Source organism: Myotis nattereri (assembly GCF_964212035.1).
Source record: "Myotis nattereri genome assembly, chromosome: 7".
NCBI lineage: Eukaryota > Metazoa > Chordata > Mammalia > Chiroptera > Vespertilionidae > Myotis > Myotis nattereri.
Genome location: NC_138082.1, coordinates 36,764,459 through 36,783,775, shown reverse-complemented (window position 1 = coordinate 36,783,775; position 19,317 = coordinate 36,764,459). Strand labels below are relative to the sequence as shown.

General features: G+C 57.3%; 2 protein-coding genes across 8 annotated transcripts in view; one reads left to right on the top strand and one right to left on the bottom strand.

The window, feature by feature from the left end:
* The first annotated feature begins 5,771 nt into the window (after nt 1-5,771).
* On the top strand, nt 5,772-19,030 carry STK25 (serine/threonine kinase 25). 7 transcript variants are annotated; one of them, XM_081096274.1, is made up of 12 exons: nt 5,772-5,939; nt 6,375-6,494; nt 11,853-12,083; nt 12,734-12,790; nt 13,326-13,434; nt 14,173-14,330; nt 14,412-14,597; nt 14,922-15,067; nt 15,329-15,443; nt 15,612-15,683; nt 17,001-17,137; nt 17,399-19,030. In XM_081096274.1, the coding sequence occupies exons 2-12, from the start codon at nt 6,465-6,467 to the stop codon at nt 17,436-17,438; spliced, it is 1,281 nt and encodes a 426-aa protein (XP_080952400.1). In that variant the 5' UTR covers nt 5,772-5,939; nt 6,375-6,464; the 3' UTR covers nt 17,439-19,030. The 7 variants fall into 7 exon arrangements, with proteins under 7 accessions (XP_080952400.1, XP_080952398.1, XP_080952401.1 ...); XM_081096272.1 differs by having other exon boundaries at nt 5,831-6,040; XM_081096271.1 differs by having other exon boundaries at nt 5,877-6,040; nt 6,279-6,494.
* The window catches only part of FARP2 (FERM, ARH/RhoGEF and pleckstrin domain protein 2), an 89,767-nt gene continuing 88,521 nt past the window's right edge, over nt 18,072-19,317 (bottom strand). The window contains exons 27-28 of the mRNA XM_081096268.1: nt 18,974-19,125; nt 18,072-18,735 (exon numbers count right to left, since the gene is read on the bottom strand). Of these exons, the coding sequence (XP_080952394.1) occupies nt 18,669-18,735; nt 18,974-19,125 (219 nt within the window). The 3' untranslated portion in view covers nt 18,072-18,668. The remainder of the gene's footprint in view (nt 18,736-18,973; nt 19,126-19,317) is intronic.

The following is a 19,317-nucleotide window of genomic DNA, read 5'->3' as shown; positions in this document are numbered from 1 at the left end:
TAGTGGAAGCCTGATGGTCCCTCTGAGGCTGAACTGGGGACCCAAGGCTCCCCTTCCCAGGGGGCCTGCAGCCTGCGTGTGCGTGAGGGACAGGAGCAGGCCCTGTTCAGACACCGGCAGGGACAATAGCCAGTGGGCCCTTTTCCTCCTGTCGGATGCTGGGTTTTCCCTGACGAGCTCTTTTTCTGCTGCCTTTTCCCCTTTCCTGAGATCTGGAGGCCTTTTCTGCACAAATATGTTGTTTTGAAACACTGTGTATTGTTCTGAGATTTCAAAGTCATGGCCAGCAGCCAAAGACAACATATTTTTGTGACTATAACAGTAAAACCTGGTCACTAAAGTATACTTGCAAAATCAGAAAAGCATATAAGAAGGAAAATTATAAAGTCATAGTGCTGTGTAGAGATAAGGAATGTGAATATTGTGGCCTGTTTCCTCTCGGTTCAAAATAATGTACACACATTTATACAGAATTCGTGTGCAGCTCTGAAACCGGGTTTTTACCTCACACTGGGTCCTGGGCGTGTTTCCATGTGCCCTGACACTCTCAGTGGCTGTGCTGTGTTCTGTCCCATACTGAGGCCCCCTCCCCCCCTCCCCATCCTCGTCCACAGACACATGCGTGGGACGCTCCTGACCTCCTGACACACCCCGAGCACCCCTGCCCGGAGGGTCTCAGGGTCCTGGTTCAGAGATGTCCCTTGGGGACCCTCTCCCAGGGGGGAGGGGAGGCCCGAGGACTAGGCAGTTTCTCCCAGCCTGCCTCCCCCCACAGGCTGTGTTCCTGACTCCCCAGGGGAGACAGTTCAGCCCCAGTGTTGGTGGGAAGAGCCTTCTTCTGGGCAGGAACTTCCAGGATGCCTCATCCCAACCGCAGACCCCAAACCGGGGTTCCCAGCGGAGTTCTGGCCCCAGGGTCACGGAGCGATTGGGATCCTTAAAAGCCACAGAGAGCTGGACAGGCCTGGAGGGAGTGGCAGGGAGAGAAGCCACTGTGTTTTACCTGGGGCCACTGGGTCTGGAGACCCCAGGGGAATTGAACTCTGGTGGCAGAGAAGCCCCTCCAAGCGGGTCAGCAGTAAGCCTCCACCTCCTGCCCGCCCTCCCCCAAGCACGGCCAGGTGGTGGAGATGGGGGTGGGGGGGCGGTGACCAGCCTCTGAAGTTCAGAAGGCGCCCCAGGCCCCCCTCAGGCATCTTTTCTTTCCCACCCAGGTGTTGAGAACCTGGTACCTTTGGCTCTTCCCACCCCTCACCCTGCACCGAGGCGGCCTCCTCCAAGCTGCAGCCCCCCATCCCCAACCTGGGCCTGCTGCCACCTCCACATGAGGACCTGTGTCCCCCAACCCCTGGGTGCCACCTTGCCTGACTTTCTCCCCACCATTCTCTTCCCTGCAGGTGTTCCAAGCTAAAGGGGTCTGTTACCCTGTGCACTCAAAGCCCACGCACAGAACAGGAGTCTGTGGCCTCGGGAGTAAAGGTGCCACGCCCGGATCACAGGGGAGCTCGTGCTCAAGGACTTGGCTCCCCCATGACTTCCAGGGGGCGGAAATCATTAACCATGGTGACTAAGGGAGTTGGGGTGGTGGTCAGGATCGTGGTCTCCATCTTCTGCACAACCTCAGGCAGCGCCACTCAGCCGTGGAGCCAGGCTCACCCTGGGCGCCTGCTGGGCGTCCTCCATACCCTGGTTTCCAGGACTTTCCTGGAAGACATGCTGCTGTGCCCCCACTTGGAAGTGTGTGAGCAGCCTGATACGGCTCACCTGGGCCTCCTCACGGAAACAATAGAGCCTCAAGACGACTGGGATGTCACCGGACAGGGGCCTGAGAGGTGAACCGGCGTGGGGGGGGGAGAGAGGGTCTATCCACAAAGTTCAGCCACGGAGTTCAGCCTGGGGTCCTCCACAGGACAGGGGAGGGATTCTTTTAGCACCTAAATAGCAAAGGGAAAAAGAAACAAGCCAACCCATGGTGGCACATGGACCTTACTGGGATCTTGACAGTCATAGACAGGAAATCATATGTCCATGTACAGGCACCCGTGTATGAAAGTGGAACGCTGGCTCCATCTGTGATATGGAGGAATTATTTAATTTTTAAATCTTTGTTTTAAAAATATGTACAGTGAAATTGCCTTTTTTTAAAAAACTTTTATTGATTTTTTACAGAGAGGAAGGGAGAGAGATAGTTAGAAACATCGATGAGAGAGAAACATCTATCAGCTGCCTCCTGCACACCTCCCATTGGAGATATGCCCGCAACCAAGGTACATGCCCTTGACCGGAATCAAACCTGGGACCCTTCAGTCCGCAGGCCGAGGCTCTATCCACTGAGCCAAACCGGTTCCGGCTGAAATTGCCTTTTTTTAGTGTTCAGTTCTGAGTTCAGCATGTGGATAGCTTTGTGGGCCTCAGGGCGCAGAGCAGTTCGGCCACCGGGCAAGCCCCTCATGCCACCCCGCTCCAGGCTGCCCCTTAACCCCTGGGACCACTGGTCAGTTCTCCCTCGCAGCTTTGTCCTCTTGACAATGTCTCCTCTCTGGAATCACATACCGTGTGACCTTTCGGACTGGCCTCTCTCTCAGGTTACCCGAGGCGGCTGCATCAGTGGCCGATTTCAGGTGCGGATTCAGGTACGGAACCTCAGGTGACCCACGTGTGGCTGACGGACCTCCGGGGTGTCCCTCCTGGCTAGGGGCTCTGAGATAGACATGCTGTGGACATCTATGTACAGGCTTTTGGCTGAAGACCAGCTTTCTCTTCTCTGGGATGAATACCCGAGAGTGGGAACACTGGCTCATGTGTCAAGTATCTAGTTGACTTTTAAAATAAAAAAGCCAAGCTGGATATAAAAGGATCTCTTACCCTTTTCTATAGCATGGATGGACCTGAAGAGTATTATGCTAAGCGAAATAAGCCAGAGAAAGACAAATATCACATGATCTCACTTATATGTGGAATCTAATGAACAAAATAAACTGATGAACAAAATAGGTCCAGAGGGCATGGGTGTGTGGAACAGACTGACAGATAGATCTCAGGGGGAGGACGGGAAGAGATGAACCAAAGAACGTATATTCATGTATGCATGGCCCATGGACACAGACAATAATGTGGTGAAGGTAGGGTGGGGTGGGGACTGGGTGAAGGGGGGCAAAGGGGAAAAATGGGGGGCATCTGCAACGCTGTCAACAATAAATAAATAAAAACACAATAAATCCCCTGGAGTTTAGAGGGGCTGCACCACTTAGCATTTGCACAATTTACAATGCGCCAGAGACCTGGGCTCTGCCTCCTCACCGGGGTGACCTAGTGACCCACCACCTCCTTAGCCCAGGACTGGAGGGGGGGGCGTTCCTGGGATGGGGAACTTTCAGTGTTAAAATGGGAAACTCCTGGGAAAATTAGAATGATTGGTCACCCTATCCTTGTCAACACTTGCTAGGGTCAGTTTTAAAAAAATTATGCTCGTTTTGATTTTAGAGAGAAAGAGGAAGGAAGAAGGGGAGAAACTTTGATGAGAGAGAAGCATCCTGCATGCCTCCTGCATGCCCCCTGCTGGGGCTCGAGCCCACAACCTGGGCATGTGCCCTGGTTCATGGGTCGAGGCTCAACCACTGAGCCACACTGCTGGGCATTATTTTTTACTGTAGCTATTCTAATGTGTGTGTAGTTAGTATCTCATCATTTTAATTTGCATTCCCCTGAGAGCTGATGATGTTGAGCATCCGTTCATGCACTGTTTGCCATCCATATGTCCTCTTTGGTGAACTGTCTCTTTAAATCTAGTCTCAATTTTTTAAAAATATATTTTATTGATTTTTTTACAGAGAGGAAGGGAGAGGGATAGAGAGTTAGAAACATCGATGAGAGAGAAACATCAACCAGCTGCCTCCTGCACACCCCCTACTGGGGATGTGCCCACAACCAAGGTACATGCCTTTGAGCAGAATCGAACCCGGGACCCCTCAGTCCGTAGGCCGACACTCTATCCACTGAGCCAAACCGGTCAGGGCTAAATCTAGTCTCAACTTTTGCTTACTGAATTGTCTTCTAACTGTTGAGTTTTGAGAGCTTTCTATATATTCTCTCTCTATAGTTGTTTGTGTGATTTCCATTTTGTCTCCCAGTCTGTTGCTTGTGTTTTCATTCCGGTAACTGTTGTTTTGAAAGCAAAATTTTAAAATGTTGATGAAACTCCAGTTATCTTTGGTTTTCTTTATTTGTGGTAAAATTTATATAACATAAAATTTACCATTTGAAACATTTTAAGTGTACAATTCAGTGGCATTAAGTATATTCAGTGTTGTGTAACCAGCACCATGATCTATTTCCAGGGCTTTTTATCACCCCAAACAGAACTCTGCTCCCACTAAGTAATATCTCCCCAGTCCCCTCACCCCCAGGCCCCTGAAACCTCTATTCTACTTTCTATCTCTTGAATGGGACTACTGTTGACACCTTATACGAGTGGAATCATACAGTATTTGTCTTGTTGTGACTGGCCTATTTCCCTTAGCATAATGTTTTCAAGGTTCTCCCATGTTGTAGCATGTGTCAGAACTTAATTCCTTTAAAGAAATTTTTTTGGTTAATCCTAACCTGAGGATATTTTTCCCATTGATTTTTTTTTTTTTCCTGAGAGGGAGGGAGGGCGGGAGGCAGAGAGAAAGAGATCATGTAAGAGAGACACTTTGTTTGGTTGCCTCCTCCATGTGCCCCGAGAGGGTGGAGGATGGAACCAGCAACCCAATACTGTGCCTTTGACCGTGCCCTTGACCCTTGACCGGGAATGGAAACCCACGACCCTTCCCTGCACGCGAGTGTGTGTGTGTATGTGTGTGTGTGTGTGTGTGTGTGTGTGTGTTCGCTCTAACCACTGAGCAACACTGGACAGGGCTGAAATTTTTTTAAAAAATTGTATTGATTTTTAGAGCGAGGAAGGAAGAGAGGGAGAGAGAGAGAGAGGGATGTGAGAGAGAAACATCCATTGGCTGCCTCCTGCACGAGGGCCAACCAGGGATTGAACCTGAAAGCTGGGTCTGTCCCCTGACGCCACCTTTGGTGTACACGACATTCAACCAAAGGACCCCACACTCCAGAGCAGAACTAATTCCTTCTTAAATCTCATTTTACTTATTTATAACTGTGGTAAAATACACATAATCCTAAATTTACCCTGTTAATAGTGTTCATTTGTGTTAAGCAACATTCACATGGTTGTGCAGCTGTTACTACTATCCATCCCCATCACTCTTTTAATTTTGCAAAACTGACACTCTGTCCCCATTAAAATACACTAATTCTCCCCCCTGTCCCCACCGTCCACTCATTTGTCTTGTGAGCCTGACTCCTCCAGGAACCTCAGATCCGTGGAGTCACACAGCTGTTGTCCTTCCGTCTGGCTTATTGCACTATGCTCCCTTTTCAGGCCCAATTCGTCGGTCCTTTCATCATTCCATGGACACTGGGGCTGTCGCCACCGCAGGGCCCACGGCCTCCACCGTGGGTGGGGGCGCGGTGGGGAGAATGAAGGAAGAGGAGGGGACGAAGAGAAGGAGGCGCGGAGGGCGTACTCTACCCCACCAGCGGCCGGCCTGGCCCCACCTCCAGGACCCGGCCCCGCCTCCAGGACCCGCCCCACCCCTGTCCCGCGGCCTGCCGGGAGACGTAGTCCAGAGCCTCTTAGGCAGCTGGACTCGGAGTCCCAGCGAGCCCCGCGGCGCGCCTGCGGTCCGCAACACCGTCCCGCCCCATGGCCTGCCGGGACTTGTAGTCCAGCTCTGGCGGATGCCCAGGCCCGGAGCGAGCGGCGGGACTCGGTGTCCCAGAGAGCTCCGCGCTGGGCTACAACGCCGCGCTCCGCCTTCGCTGTCGCCGCCGCCGCGGCCGCCGCCGGCCTTTCTTCGGCTGTCGCCGCCAGAGCCGCTGCTTTGCGGGTTGGAGGGCCCGGCGTCCGGGGCGAGCGAAGGCAGCGGGTGGGAGCCTGTGCGGGCACTGCGGAACGGGCCGGGGGAGGCCGGGATGGAGCCCCCCGGAGGTGGGCGCGCTGCCGGGCGAGCCCGCGCCTGGGGCAGTTGGGGAGGGGGCCGAACGGTGCGGGGCGTGGGGCTGGGGAGGAGGGCACCGGGGGCGGGGTCCGGTGCGGGGAAGCGGGCCTGAAGGCAGCGCCGAGCCGGGCCCTGAGGTGGGAAGGGCCTCAGGGATGCCCAGGGTGGGCAGTGCTCCAGCTGCAGTGGGTTTCCCCCCAGAACCTTTGTCCCCCCCCCCCCCTCCAGTTTGTTCCCAGATGGTCGGAGGAGGGGGCGGCCGCCCGACCTGGCGGAGCCCGTGTGCGCTGAGAGGGACACTGAGCCGGCCTGCTCTCTCTCCAGTTGACTGAAGCGAGCGAGCCGGGTTCCAGAGCCTCAGGCGGAATCCAGGGCCTCCGGGGCTGCGGCGGATGGTCTGAGGGCCGCGCAGACATGGCTCACCTCAGGGGATTTGCCAACCAGGTGAGGGTTGGTTTCTGGGTTGTGAGCGCGCGGTCGCTGGGTCCCCTGGGACGAGAGCACTGCCTGCAGAGTCCGAGGTCCCGAAGGGGCACCTTTTGCACCTATAAGTATCTCTCCTACGTCTGGGGTTTCAGGGGAGCCCCCCCCCAGGGTGTGTGGGATGACAGGAGGCCTTCAAGGGGAGCCTTGTGATGCGCGTGTGTGGGCAGAGTGGGGCGCAGTCCTCGGGGGCCGCTCGGGCGGGCACAGGGCTGGCTCCGTGTGGCTGGGGCGGCGTTTTGCGAGGCAGAAGCCCCCAGGCCTCTCCCCGGGAACCACTGGAGGTCAGTGGCAGGTGTGCAGAGACCTGTCTCAGGAACAGGGCGGGGCAGGGCGGGAACCTGGACCTGCAGGGACAGCGAAGGTCAGAGTCCACGCTGGAGGCTGGGCCTGGGCCGGAGGAGGGGCTCTGGGGGACCGCTCCCTGATGGGCACTGAGAGAGGCTGCGAATGTGACTAAGCAGCTGTCGCGTACCAGTGGCAGGTAGAGAAAGCAGAGGACCCCTGTGGGCATGGCGGGGAGGTGGGCCGGGCTGGTCTGCAGAACCGTGTTTGCCCAGGCTGGGAGTGCTTACCTGGGCGAGGCCTTCTCTCCGCGGTCTTTCTTTGGTTGATGGCTTGTATTTTGTGGCACCGGCTGCCTCTGAGGGACCCTCTGTAGTGTGCCCTGAGTTTGCCTGGAATGAGGACCCGCTCCTTGTGCCAGGAAGGGGGGTGCGCATGGGACTCGTGGTCTGTACCTCCTCCCTTTTTGTTATTTCAACGCCTGTGTGATGTGATGCTGATTCGAAGTGGAGTGAACCACCTGGTGGCAGGTGTTCCTCCTGACGTGCTGGCTTGGGCTAATGCAGGCCAACTGCTGCATGTTGGGAGGACCTCTGAGAAAGAGAGTGCTCCTCCAGCTCGCACGTGTGGGGGCCAGTGCGAACAGCGTGCAGGAGGAGCAGGAGGCCTGTGTCCATGTGCGGCCAGGAGGAGCAGGAGGCCTGTGTCCATGTGCGGCCAGGAGGAGCAGGAGGCCTGTGTCCATGTGCGGCCAGGAGGAGCAGGAGGCCTGTGTCCATGTGTGGCCAGGAGGAGCAGTAGGCCTGTGTCCATGTGCGGCCAGGAGGAGCAGGAGGCCTGTGTCCATGTGCGGCCAGGAGGAGCAGGAGGCCTGTGTCCATGTGCGGCCAGGAGGAGCAGGAGGCCTGTGTCCATGTGCGGCCAGGAGGAGCAGGAGGCCTGTGTCCATGTGCGGCCAGGAGGAGCAGGAGGCCTGTGTCCATGTGCGGCCAGGAGGAGCAGGAGGCCTGTGTCCATGTGCGGCCAGGAGGAGCAGTAGGCCTGTGTCCATGTGCGGCCAGGAGGAGCAGGAGGCCTGTGTCCATGTGCGGCCAGGAGGAGCAGGAGGCCTGTGTCCGTGCAGGAGGAGCAGGAGGCCTGTGTCCATGTGCGGCCAGGAGGAGCAGGAGGCCTGTGTCCATGTGCGGCCAGGAGGAGCAGGAGGCCTGTGTCCGTGCAGGAGGAGCAGGAGGTCTGTGTCCATGTGCGGCCAGGAGGAGCAGGAGCCAGGGTTCAGCTCCAGACACAGGCAGGCTCCTTGGAGAAACCTGGAAGGCCACACGCAGTGTTGGGCAGGGTATCTGGGCCCAGCTGTGGTCACAGATGGGAGCCAGGGCTTGCTGACTGATGCTAACAGGTTTTTCATTCATATCTGACATTGTGTATTTGGTAACTTACTTGACTAATGATGGGAGAAACGTCTGCCTCCAGCTTATTTTTAAGAGCTATAGGAATAGCTCCTGTGGGTTCCAAAATGAGAAATTGGAGCTGTGAGCTGCCTCTTACCATGTGCTGGTGGTGCTTGGTGCTCGGCCTGGGGCGTCGAGTCAGACCCGGGAGGGAGGGCGGGTGCAGAGGAGCTGAGGAAGGATGCCCCCTTTGTCCTTTCAGGGGCAGAGAGGCTCAGCCTTTGTCCGTGGTGGTTGTCACTGGACCTGGGGGGAGGTCCCCCACAGCCTGTGCTCCTACCCTGCCATTTCTCTTCACCGAGCTAGTGCCCACCTGCCTGCAGGGCCTGAGTGGCTGCCGGTGCTCACTGGGGACAGCTTGGCTCCTCTTATTTTGTGGGGTGACACTAATGGCAGGCACACTGCCACATGGTGTGCCCAGATCTGACAGCACCAGGGCTGACTTGGAGAACAAGGGTCTTGACCGCCAGTTGGGTGACCTGAGTGATTGTCCAGACCAGCTGTGGGCAAACTACGGCCCGCGGGCCGGATCCGGCCTGTTTGAAATGAATAAAACTAAAAAAAAAAAAAAAAAAAAAAGACCGTACCCTTTTATGTAATGATGTTTACTTTGAATTTATATGAGTTCACACAAACACTCCATCCATGCTTTTGTTCCGGCCCTCCGGTCCAGTTTAAGAACCCATTGTGGCCCTCGAGTCAAAAAGTTTGCCCACCCCTGGTCCAGACCACGTACATCACCTAGAAGGGCAGCCTGGGCCTCAGACGGGGGAGCTGCTTGCCTTTCCTTCACCAGGGTTTGGGAATGGTTGTCCCTGTGATTGCTTGTAGGGTCAGTATCATAGTTGGGACTATTCCCGTCACACCCTGTCAGCTCAGTTGACTGACCTGCAGAGGTGGGGACGCAGAGTATGGGAGTTGAGAGTTGGGGGTCCTCCTTCCATATTGAGCTGGAACCCTGGCTTAGGGGTGCTCTGAATTCTGCTTGAGGCTGCCTGGCGTTTCCCTTGGGTGGCTGCGTGGATCAGATTCAGCTCTGGCCAGGTGTGCAGAGCGACACTGTTGTGAGCGGAGGGTGTGTTAGCAGCAGAGGCCTGAGAGTGGTTTGGGGGCAGGGGCTGAGAGCTAGAGGGGCGGTGGTGATGAGGGTGCTGCCAGGCCTCAGTCCCACCTCCTCTGGGTCTTAGGCCACCTTAGAAGGAGAGGACTGTCCTTGCAGTGACAGAGGTCGCAAGGTTAGGGCACCAGCTGGACTGCAATCACTGGACAGCTGGGTGTCTTACAGGGCTGCCCCAACATGAGCTGGGGGCAAGCCTTTGGGGTACCCGTTAAGCACTGTGGGAGGGCACTGTTTGGGTCAGTGGGGGAGGAGCAGGCAGAGAGGGCCCTTTCTGGACTACATTCCACACGTGGCCAAGGCTGAGCAGGGTGCATTGAGGTTCCCCACCCAGGTCATGCTGATTGTCAAGTGGTCAGCGGTGTGGACAATGCAGTGATGAGAGGCTGTTCTCTCCAGGGGGGTTGGTTCTACCCATGACCCCATCTCCCTTCCTGAAGATGGCTGAGCAGCTGTGATTTGACGACACACACCTGTTAGAACACGTGAAGCAGGAGAGAAGGGGCTGGGGCAGCCTGGCGTGAGGGACCTGCACTGCCCTCTGCTTTCACTGTCCTGCCCTTGACCTTGACTTTGGGGATTTCTGGCAGCGGTTGGCTGCATGCTTCTGCGGCTGTTTCCTCCATGCACTGGACTGCCATTTCCCGTGAGGGAGGGAGAAGAGCCTCATTCCTAACCGGCTGAGTCAAGGTGCCAGTGGACACCCATAGGCCTGCTTGAGGCACCTGCCTGTGGCTGCATCCCCTGGCTTTGTCCGCCCTGCCTTATTGGGGAGGGTTCTGAATTGAGACCCTGCTCTGGCCCCTGGCCGCTGCAGTGCCTGCTTACCTGTCCCCTGCAGCTCTCTTCTGGCTTGCCTGGTACCTGGAATCTTCCAAGGTGTGTTCAGAGGGGTGGGCCTTCGTATGTCCCCTTCCTCCCTCCTGGTGAGGAACCCCAGGAAGGCAGGTAGCTGGTAGCTTCTGATTGACGTGTGGTCTCAGTCTGGGCCAGGCTGGAGCTCTGCCCGGGGGTGAGCCCAGGGTGAGCATGGGCCCTGAGGGGAGCACTCCCGCCCTGGGCCGGTGTCAGCACCTAGTGCAGCAGGTGTGGTTTTTGTCACTGCATTGGCCCTGGTGTAGGTGCTTTGGTGGGGTGGGGTGGCCTCTTCAGAGGGAGGTGTGCCCTGGGGCATTTGAGGTCTACGGGACTTGGGAGCCTTTCTGCCTCTGTCCAGACAAGGCTGCTAAAGGACATGTGGGTCCGGGCACCTGGCTCCCTTGTCACTGGGCCTGCAGGGCCAGCCCTGGCTTTCTGAGAACACGGTCTGTGGTGGTGGGTGGAGTGCAACATTCTCTGGAGCCCAGGAAGCCACGTGGGCAGGAGCTGGGGGATGCCCAGGGTGGCCCTGGCCAGCTCTCTGGTGTTGCTGTCCTCCATGCAGCCCCCACACTGAGCCCTCGGAGCCCCTGATGCATTGAGGGTCACAGCCCCTCTGCCAACCCTGTCCTGGGCACCATCTGCACTGGCAGCTCTGTACCTTTCCGGCCTTGTTTGTGTTTAAATCCGAGGGCCATGTGGGGCAGTTTGCTGTGATACTTGAGTGTCCAGGGTCAAGCTCCGTGCTGGTGTGAGGGTGCAGTGTCCTGAGGACTGCGTGGGGGTGGTGAAGGGAAGCCCTTTCTAAGGGGGTGTGCTGCCAGGTGAGTTCATGCACGCTGGATGTTTTGTTTAAGAGAATTTTTTTAGAGTAGTTTTAGGTTTACAGGAAAATGAGTGAGAGGTCTGGTCACTGCCCGGGTGTTAGCATATTATTATTTTTTTAAAAAAAATATATTTTATTGATTTTTTTACAGAGAGGAAGGGAGAGGGATAGAGAGTTAGAAACATAGATGAGAGAGAAACATCGATCAGCTACCTCCTGCACATCTCCCACTGGGGATGTGCCCGCATCCAAGGTACATGCCCTTGACCGGAATCGAACCTGGGACCCTTTAGTCCGCAGGCCGACGCTCTAGCCACTGAGCCAAACCGGTCAGGGCAAGCATATTATTAATATCTTGCATTTGTGTGTGAACGTTGGTTAAAACTGATGAGTCAACATGGATACGTTATTAACTATGTCCATGGTTTTCATGTGGTATTGTATCCTACAGGATGGTCTCACTGCCTAAAATCCTTATGCTCCCCCTACTTTTAACCCATCACTGTACCCCCCTTGGTCCTCCCCACCGGTGGGGCTGGGCAGCGGGTGTGACCTTTGTGGCCCCTCCCCTGCTCCACACCTCCATCCCTTGGCTGGAGCCAGGCCTCATGCTCTCTGAGGATCTCCCCGTGGAGGGTGCATTTTGGTTTCCTGAAACAAAAGGGATGAAAGAGGAAACTCAGAAAGAACCTGGGTGAGCTCCTGTCTGCTGCTGGCACATGGGATCCCCACGGCCTGCAGGGCTGCCCTGCCCTGACGGGGCTGCCCGCCCTGTGTTCCTGCAGCACTCGCGTGTGGACCCTGAGGAGCTCTTTACCAAGCTGGACCGCATTGGCAAGGGCTCCTTCGGGGAGGTGTTCAAGGGCATCGACAACCGCACCAAGGAGGTGGTGGCCATCAAGATCATCGACCTGGAGGAGGCCGAGGACGAGATCGAGGACATCCAGCAGGAGATCACTGTGCTCAGCCAGTGTGACAGCCCCTACATCACCCGATACTTCGGCTCCTACCTGAAGGTGTCTGGGGGTGGGGCCCGTGCTCAGGTGGATGCCCAGGGTTCCCTGGGGCCAGGGCTAAACCCAACAGTCTCTGCATCTGCCCCCATATTGGAACAACAGGGAGGAGAGGCATGGCTTGACAGCGAGCATGGACACAGCTTCACAGTTGAGCAGGCCCCCAAAACAATAGCCCAGAGGGCCAGGCAGGTGTTTGGGAGACTCCTGTCTCATCCTGAGGGGGAGCCCTGGGAGAGGCAGGGCCTGAGTGGAGTCTGCAGAGTCTGAATGGGCTGTATGACTCGCTGGCTGGGGTAGCCCCAATGGGATGGCATTTATGAGGTCCTGTAGTAGAGCCCAGTGCCAGCTCGGGGGCCTGGCCAGGGCACACTGTGTGGATACATCGAGGTCAAGCGCTAGCTGGGCAGCCGTCTTCCCAGCCAAGTTTTTGATGGCCTGTTGCAGAGTAGACTTGGCTACTTGTCTGAGCACATGTTCCATCTGCAAAGCTGCTGTCATAGGAGTGTGATGGGAGGGGAGCCGGGTGAGGCTGCTGGATCCCTTTCTTGGAGGGTTCCCCACAGGCCGGAGCCCTGCCTGGGAGTGTGTCATGGGGCCTGGGGTGCTCCCTGCCGACTACCACGTACTGACAGGCATTTCTCTGGTCCCAGAGCACAAAGCTGTGGATTATCATGGAGTACCTGGGCGGCGGCTCCGCACTGGACCTGGTGAGGTGTAGGCCGAAACAATGGGCAGCTTGCTAGGGGCAGGACCAGACCAAAGGTTGCTATGGGGTTGTCCCAGCGGTGTCCCTAGACTCCATGGGCCTCCTTTCCTACGCTGTGTTGGCATATTGTCAGCCAGGAGCCGACTAAGCCCAAATGAAGTGCTATTTTTAGTCCCACTGGTGGGTGCTGAGGGTCCTGGGCATCTTCTGGCCTGGGGAGGGGGCAGGAGGGTTAGTGTCCCCCGTCATACAGGCGTAGAATGTGGCTGGGACCCCATTTTCATCTGTTACCTTTACAGTGAAGGTGAAGGTATTGTATGTTCTCTAAAAACAGCCTCTTGACCCACACCTGAAACTTTATTTTATTTCCAAAGTAGTTAATGGAGTAGGGAGCCCCACTATGCACAGGGTCACCCTCCCCTGGTGGCGAGGCGGTTGAGCTGGGGCCTTGGTGACAGTCTGAGGTGGTGTGGAAGGAAGGGCAGATTGGCCTTGGTGGAGGGAGTCTGAGGCCCTGCTGTCCGGTCTGTGCACAGTTGAAACCGGGCCCCCTGGAGGAGACCTACATCGCCACGATCCTGCGGGAGATTCTGAAGGGCCTGGACTACCTGCACTCGGAGCGCAAGATCCACAGAGACATCAAAGGTCCCTCAGGGCATGGCTCCTGCCTGGGCCCCTGAGCTCTGTGACCCTAGAAAGACCAGGGCATGAGGTGGCAGGTTGATATGGGCATGTGGATGGTGGTGCCAGGCATCTGGGATGCGGGGACCCTTGTAACCCAGTTGCCAGAAAACACAGCCAGTAACTGGTAGAACTTTCTTAGCACCGTATTTCTGTATGGCAAAAACACCTACTGTGCGTCTAGTGTGAGAAGGGACCCTATTTAAGCCAGAGGTGTACATTCTTTATGTCAGGTGTGGGCTGGCCCTGCTGAGTGTCCCTAGGAGGGATGTGGCTGAGAGGCTGATTGGAGACTCTCGTGGAGTGAGGGAATCTGCATGTTGGGTGGTAGCGTGAGGGGAAAGCCCTGCTAGCTGGGCGGTTTGGGAGAAAAAGGCAATTACTGTGTTTTTGGGATCTGTCATAAAAGGCAAACTATGGCAGGGTCCTGGAGCTTGGGCTGGGGGGCTGCACACGGTGGGCCCCTAGCTTGCTGGCACTGCCCTATGGCCTTGGGTCTGAGGGTGGACAGATCTGTTCCCATCTATAGCCTGCTGGATGGAGGAGAGACAAGATGCGGTCTCAGGGACAGCTCTGCTGATGTCCCCAGGAGACCAGGTGGCTGCCAGCAGGCGCGTCTTTTGCAACTGCACATAGGGTGGCACATAGGCGCATCTTTGCAGTGGCTCAAAGGGTGACGCCCTGCTGTCCTGTGTTGGGCAGCTGCCAACGTGCTGCTCTCAGAGCAAGGTGACGTGAAGCTGGCAGACTTCGGGGTGGCGGGGCAGCTCACGGACACGCAGATCAAGAGGAACACATTTGTGGGCACCCCCTTCTGGATGGCACCCGAAGTCATCAAGCAGTCAGCCTATGACTTCAAGGTGGGCACGGCAGGCATGAGGGTGGCTGCAGCAGGGTTCAGGGTGCCCCTGGTGGCAACTGTCCTGTGTGGCTCTGTCCAGGCTGACATTTGGTCGCTGGGGATCACAGCCATCGAGCTGGCCAAGGGTGAGCCTCCGAACTCTGACCTCCACCCCATGCGCGTCCTGTTCCTGATCCCCAAGAACAGCCCGCCCACGCTGGAGGGCCACCACAGCAAGCCTTTCAAGGAGTTTGTGGAGGCCTGCCTTAACAAGGACCCCCGCTTCGTAAGCTTCAGGCCCCTGGCCACATGGGGTGGGCTAGGACAGCTCCAGCCCTCTGGGAAGGTCTGGTGGGAATGGGAGGTGACAGGGCCCTAGGCCCCGCCTAGTTCAGGGTCTTGGGAAGCTCTTGGAGGGTTTTGGCCCCGGCAGATAGTGGAGCCCAGCCCCAGCTTCCTGGTTGCCTCCCCCGGAACCCCTCACGGGTCCTGTCAGAGAGCTTGATGGCCAGGCCCGTTCCCAGCCTGGCTGCCTGGAGTCCAAGCTCCAGGAGTTTGCAGGATGAGCCCAGCCAGCCCTCACCCGGTGACGCCTGCCCATTGCCCGCAGCGGCCCACCGCCAAGGAGCTCCTGAAGCACAAGTTCATCACACGATACACCAGGAAGACCTCCTTCCTGACCGAGCTCATCGACCGCTACAAGCGCTGGAAGTCTGAGGGGCACGGCGAGGAGTCGAGCTCCGAGGACTCGGACATGTAGGCCTGCTTGTCATGCAGGGCGTCTGCCCTGGGCTGTGACATGCAAGGGGTCCCTGCTTCAGGGCGGGAACTTGGGTGCTGGTTTCTGAGGACCTTTGTGGTCACCTGGCTCCTGCAGTCTGAGCAAGGCCCTACCCAGCATTTAGGGCCGTAAGGATGCCTCAGAAAGTGGTGGGGTGGGGGTGCTGAGAGGCGTGTGCTTGGGATCCCCCTGAATCCTGGCCCTCAGGGCCCTCTTGACTTCACTCTCCTCTGCAGTGATGGAGATGCTGAGGACGGAGAACAGGGCCCCATCTGGACGTTCCCCCCCACCATCCGGCCGAGCCCACACAGCAAGCTGCACAAGGGGACAGCCCTGCATGGCCCCCAGAAGGTGCAGTCCCCCAGGCCCTGGCCCTGCATGTGCTGGGAGGGTGCCTTGTGCTTCTCACATTCTGCATCTCTCAAGGAGGCTAGAAACGGGGCCAGGGTGGAGCACACCTGCCCCGGGAATCCACTTGCCTCTGCCCTGTTCACCTCGCTGTGGCCTTTGCTTTTACAGGCTGTGGAGTCCGTCAAGAGGCAGCCGCGGTCCCAGTGCCTGTCCACGCTGGTCCGGCCTGTCTTCGGAGAGGTGAGGGCTAGGCTGGGGGTTCTGTGGGGCGTGGGGCTGCAGTGCCCAGTACACAGGGTTCCAGGTCCCTTGGAGTTCACAGTTTAATTCTTGGCCAGGCTTTGTAGCAGAAGGACTAGGAACAGCTGAGACTGGTTGCCCTAACCTGGCTCTCTCAAGTTCCCTGGCCTGCCCTTGTCCTGCCTGGGGTCCCAGGATGGCTTTGAACTGCAAACATATGAGATGACCAGAAGCATCTTGAGGCCTAGTTCTTGCTTCATGGTGATTGATCCTGTATCTGTGTCACCTGCTGATGGGAGTACGATGCAGCTGAGAGCCCCCAGAGTGGCCAGTTTCTACCCCAGAGTGAAGGCAGCACCGGAATCCAGGGAGGGGGACAGGATGCAGCAGAGTCTTCCCGAGGAAGGTGGGGGCGTCTGGGCAAGGCAGCGCGCTTCTAGCCCCCGAAGCCTGGAATTCGAGGGCAGGAAGTTGGATGGTGCTGGTTGTCATGGACCCTGCAGGAAATTATGAGCTCAGCTTGAATACTTGGATTAGAGGCTGGGCCCCACGTGGGGTAGGGACTGGGGAGTTGACAGGTGTAGGAGAGAATGGCGGGACTACCATATCCCAAACTGCTTGGAGCACGTGTGTGTGTGTGTGTGTGTGTGTGTGTGTGTGTGTGTGTTTATGGGGGGGGGGGGGATCTGTAGGCTGTTGCAGCCTCCACAGTGAGCCCAGTGGGGAGGCAGAGTCCCACCCAGGCTCACAGGGGCATCCCTTAGGGGTCCTGATCCTGTAAGCTGGGCCTGAGGTCTGGGCTGCCCGGTGGGGTGAACTGGGAGACATGCAGGCTCTTCCTCGTTTGTGTCAGGTGTCAGGGTGTGGCAGGGAGGGCCATGCTGACCTGTCCCTAACTGCTCCTGCCAGGTCAGTGGTTCCCACAGCTTGGGGCAGCGTGGAGGCTGAGGGGTGGCTACTAGTGCCCTCTCACCCTGAGGGTCAGAGCAGGCGGTTTGGCTGTGCAGTGCACTCTGGGAGTTATCGTTTCTGGGCTGTTTTCTCAAGTCCGTTGGTCCTGAGCCCTGAGTGTCACTTGCAATTGGGAGGAAGTCCTGTGGTTAGCTGGGTCTACCACAGCATGGGAGGCTGGCAGAGACACCCCTGTTGAGAACCAAGACCTGAGACTCTGAGGGGGGCAACCCCTGGTTGGACCCAGCCATCCTGGCTTTATGGTGGAAGGACCATGAGTGGGGCCCCCAAATGCAAGTCATAGGAGAGAGCCTGAGAAGCCTTCAGCGTGAGCTTCTGACCAGGCGCATGGTGGTCTGTCCACAGCTCAAAGAGAAGCACAGGCAGAGCGGCGGGGGTGTGGGGGCCCTGGAGGAGCTGGAGAACGCCTTCAGCCTGGCCGAGGAGTCCTGCCCTGGCATCTCTGATAAGCTGATGGCTCACCTAGTGGAGCGGGTGCAGAGGTGAGGGGGAGCTGGGGTGGGACCCCAGGACGGGCTATAGGGGTCACTCTGGAAGAGGCTCTCTGCCTCTCTTCCTTTCTGTTTTGTAGCTTCAGGGCTGGAGAGAGGAGGGTGGCGTTTCCTGCCAATCGTGGGCTACAATGGGAGGTGCCCCCATTCCCTCCCAGGCTGCTCTGTGTTGCTGACTCAGCCCACGCCACCTGGTGGCTTCCTGTGGGCCTGCACTGGAGCCGGGGTAGTGACAGGGTCTTTCTCCTCTAGGTTTTCACACAACAGAAACCACCTGCCGTCTGCCCGCTAAAGCTGCTGTTTGTGCAGAGGGGAGAGAATGGTCTTGTTTTGAGGTCTGTACAGACTGTGCTGACTTGGAACCCCTTGTGGGACAGGGCCCCCCACCCTGTGCTGAGGGCTGTTTGCTTCCATTTCCTCCTGGCCTGGCTGAGGTTACCTGGCAGCAAAGACTCATGGAGAACTGCGCAGCCCTGGAGGCGGCAGGTGCAGCCTCCTCAACTCCCCTTGGCAGAGCCGTCCCTCCTTGGACTCACGGGATGGTAGCCACTGGAACTGAAGGTGGGGGAGCTGTTGGGCAGGTCAGCCTTCTCCCCCACTCCCCCAGGCCCCCCGCCCCCACCCAGGGCCCACGTTGGCCCACAGTGGTTGTAGATTTGCCTTGTGGTGTTGGATCGGGTACTGTGTCTTCTCATAAGTACGAGTGTCAGCCAGAATGTTTTTTGTTTAAGAAAACCGAACTTCCTTGTTTCCCCTTATACTCTGAGGTTAAGGTGTTAGTTTTCATAGGACATTGAGAGACTTCTGCCACTTTCAATAAAGACCTGAAATGAAGACGTACTGGTGGTGGGTGGGGATCCAGGCCAGGCAAGGTCTCTACAGCCCTGTCTCCCCCTTGGAGTGACCTGAGACTGAGCAGGCAGGTGCAGAAAGATGCCCTTTATTTTCAGCCACACACACATAAGCAGGTGCATGTCTACTTCCACTCGTTAAGAAATACTGGGTACTAATAAATTAGAGGCCCTTGCACTCCAAGGGCCATAAGGAACTTTGGTTTCCACTTCTCCAGAGGTAGGGGGGGGGGGGGCACCAGAGTGGCTTATGCTGGACTTTTGTGCAGCTGTGACCTGAGGCCTGTGCCTCACCCCTGGTTGACCCAGACTGAAGGACAGGGAAGCCAGGCCTATGTACAGCAGTGAGTGATTCGGGGCCACCCTAGTTCCTGCTCAAAGCCCTTTCTCAGCAGGGCCCTGTTCTAGAAGAGGAGAGGGCAGGCGAGCACCAGCTTGGTGGCCACCCTGGAGCTGGGCCTGCATTTTCACTTTGGTGTTCTTGCCAGGGCCCCACAGGGCCAGGGGACTGCACTGGGTCTTCAGGAGGACAGTGTCCTTCCCCGATGTCACAGTGAGGCCCACCCATACAGCTGACCCGTTGTTGGGAAGACTCGGGATGAGCAGTCGTGGGGCCTGTGCTGACTGTGCTTTGCTTCCTGGGCGCTGTCCTCATCCAGGCAGAATGGGCTTCATGCCTCCTCGGGGCCCCCAGCCTTCCCGGGCGAGCTGCTGGCTCTCTCAATCACCTCCATCCACCTGCAGAAGGGGTTGTCCCGTCAGAAAGCCCAGGATGCCCGCTTGGGAAGCAGGGCACTTTCTGGCCATCTGACAGTGGGCTTGTGCTCAAATACCTTCCCAAGATACGGAGTGAATGGGACAAGACGAGGGCCAGTGAAAACCCAGGAAGCCATGCGCAGCCCTTTCTTCCCAACACCAGGAACTTGCCTCCAGCCCCCAGTGGGAGCAGGAGAACCAGGCAGTCCACCGCAGTTACCTCCCAAACGTGTACTTGCTCTCGGCCCGGAAGAAGTAAACGTGAGATTTGAACTGCAGCTTGAAGACGTGCTCCTTGTGGATGCCGTCAGCCTCCCTGGGGATGCTCACACTGTAGCCCAGCAGGGGGAGGCTAGCCAGGGGATAGTCATCCTAGAAGGCAGCACGGCTCCATGGGCATTCGTTCCCCAGCCACCCCTCCTCTTCTCCCCCCCTCCCCTCCCCTCCCCTCCCCTCCCCTCCCTTCCCCTCCCCTCCCCTCCCCTCCCATCCTGTGCCAGTAGGGTCACACAGGCCCAGAGGCCCTGGGGGAGGGTAAGGACATTCTGAAGTGAGAGAGAAGGG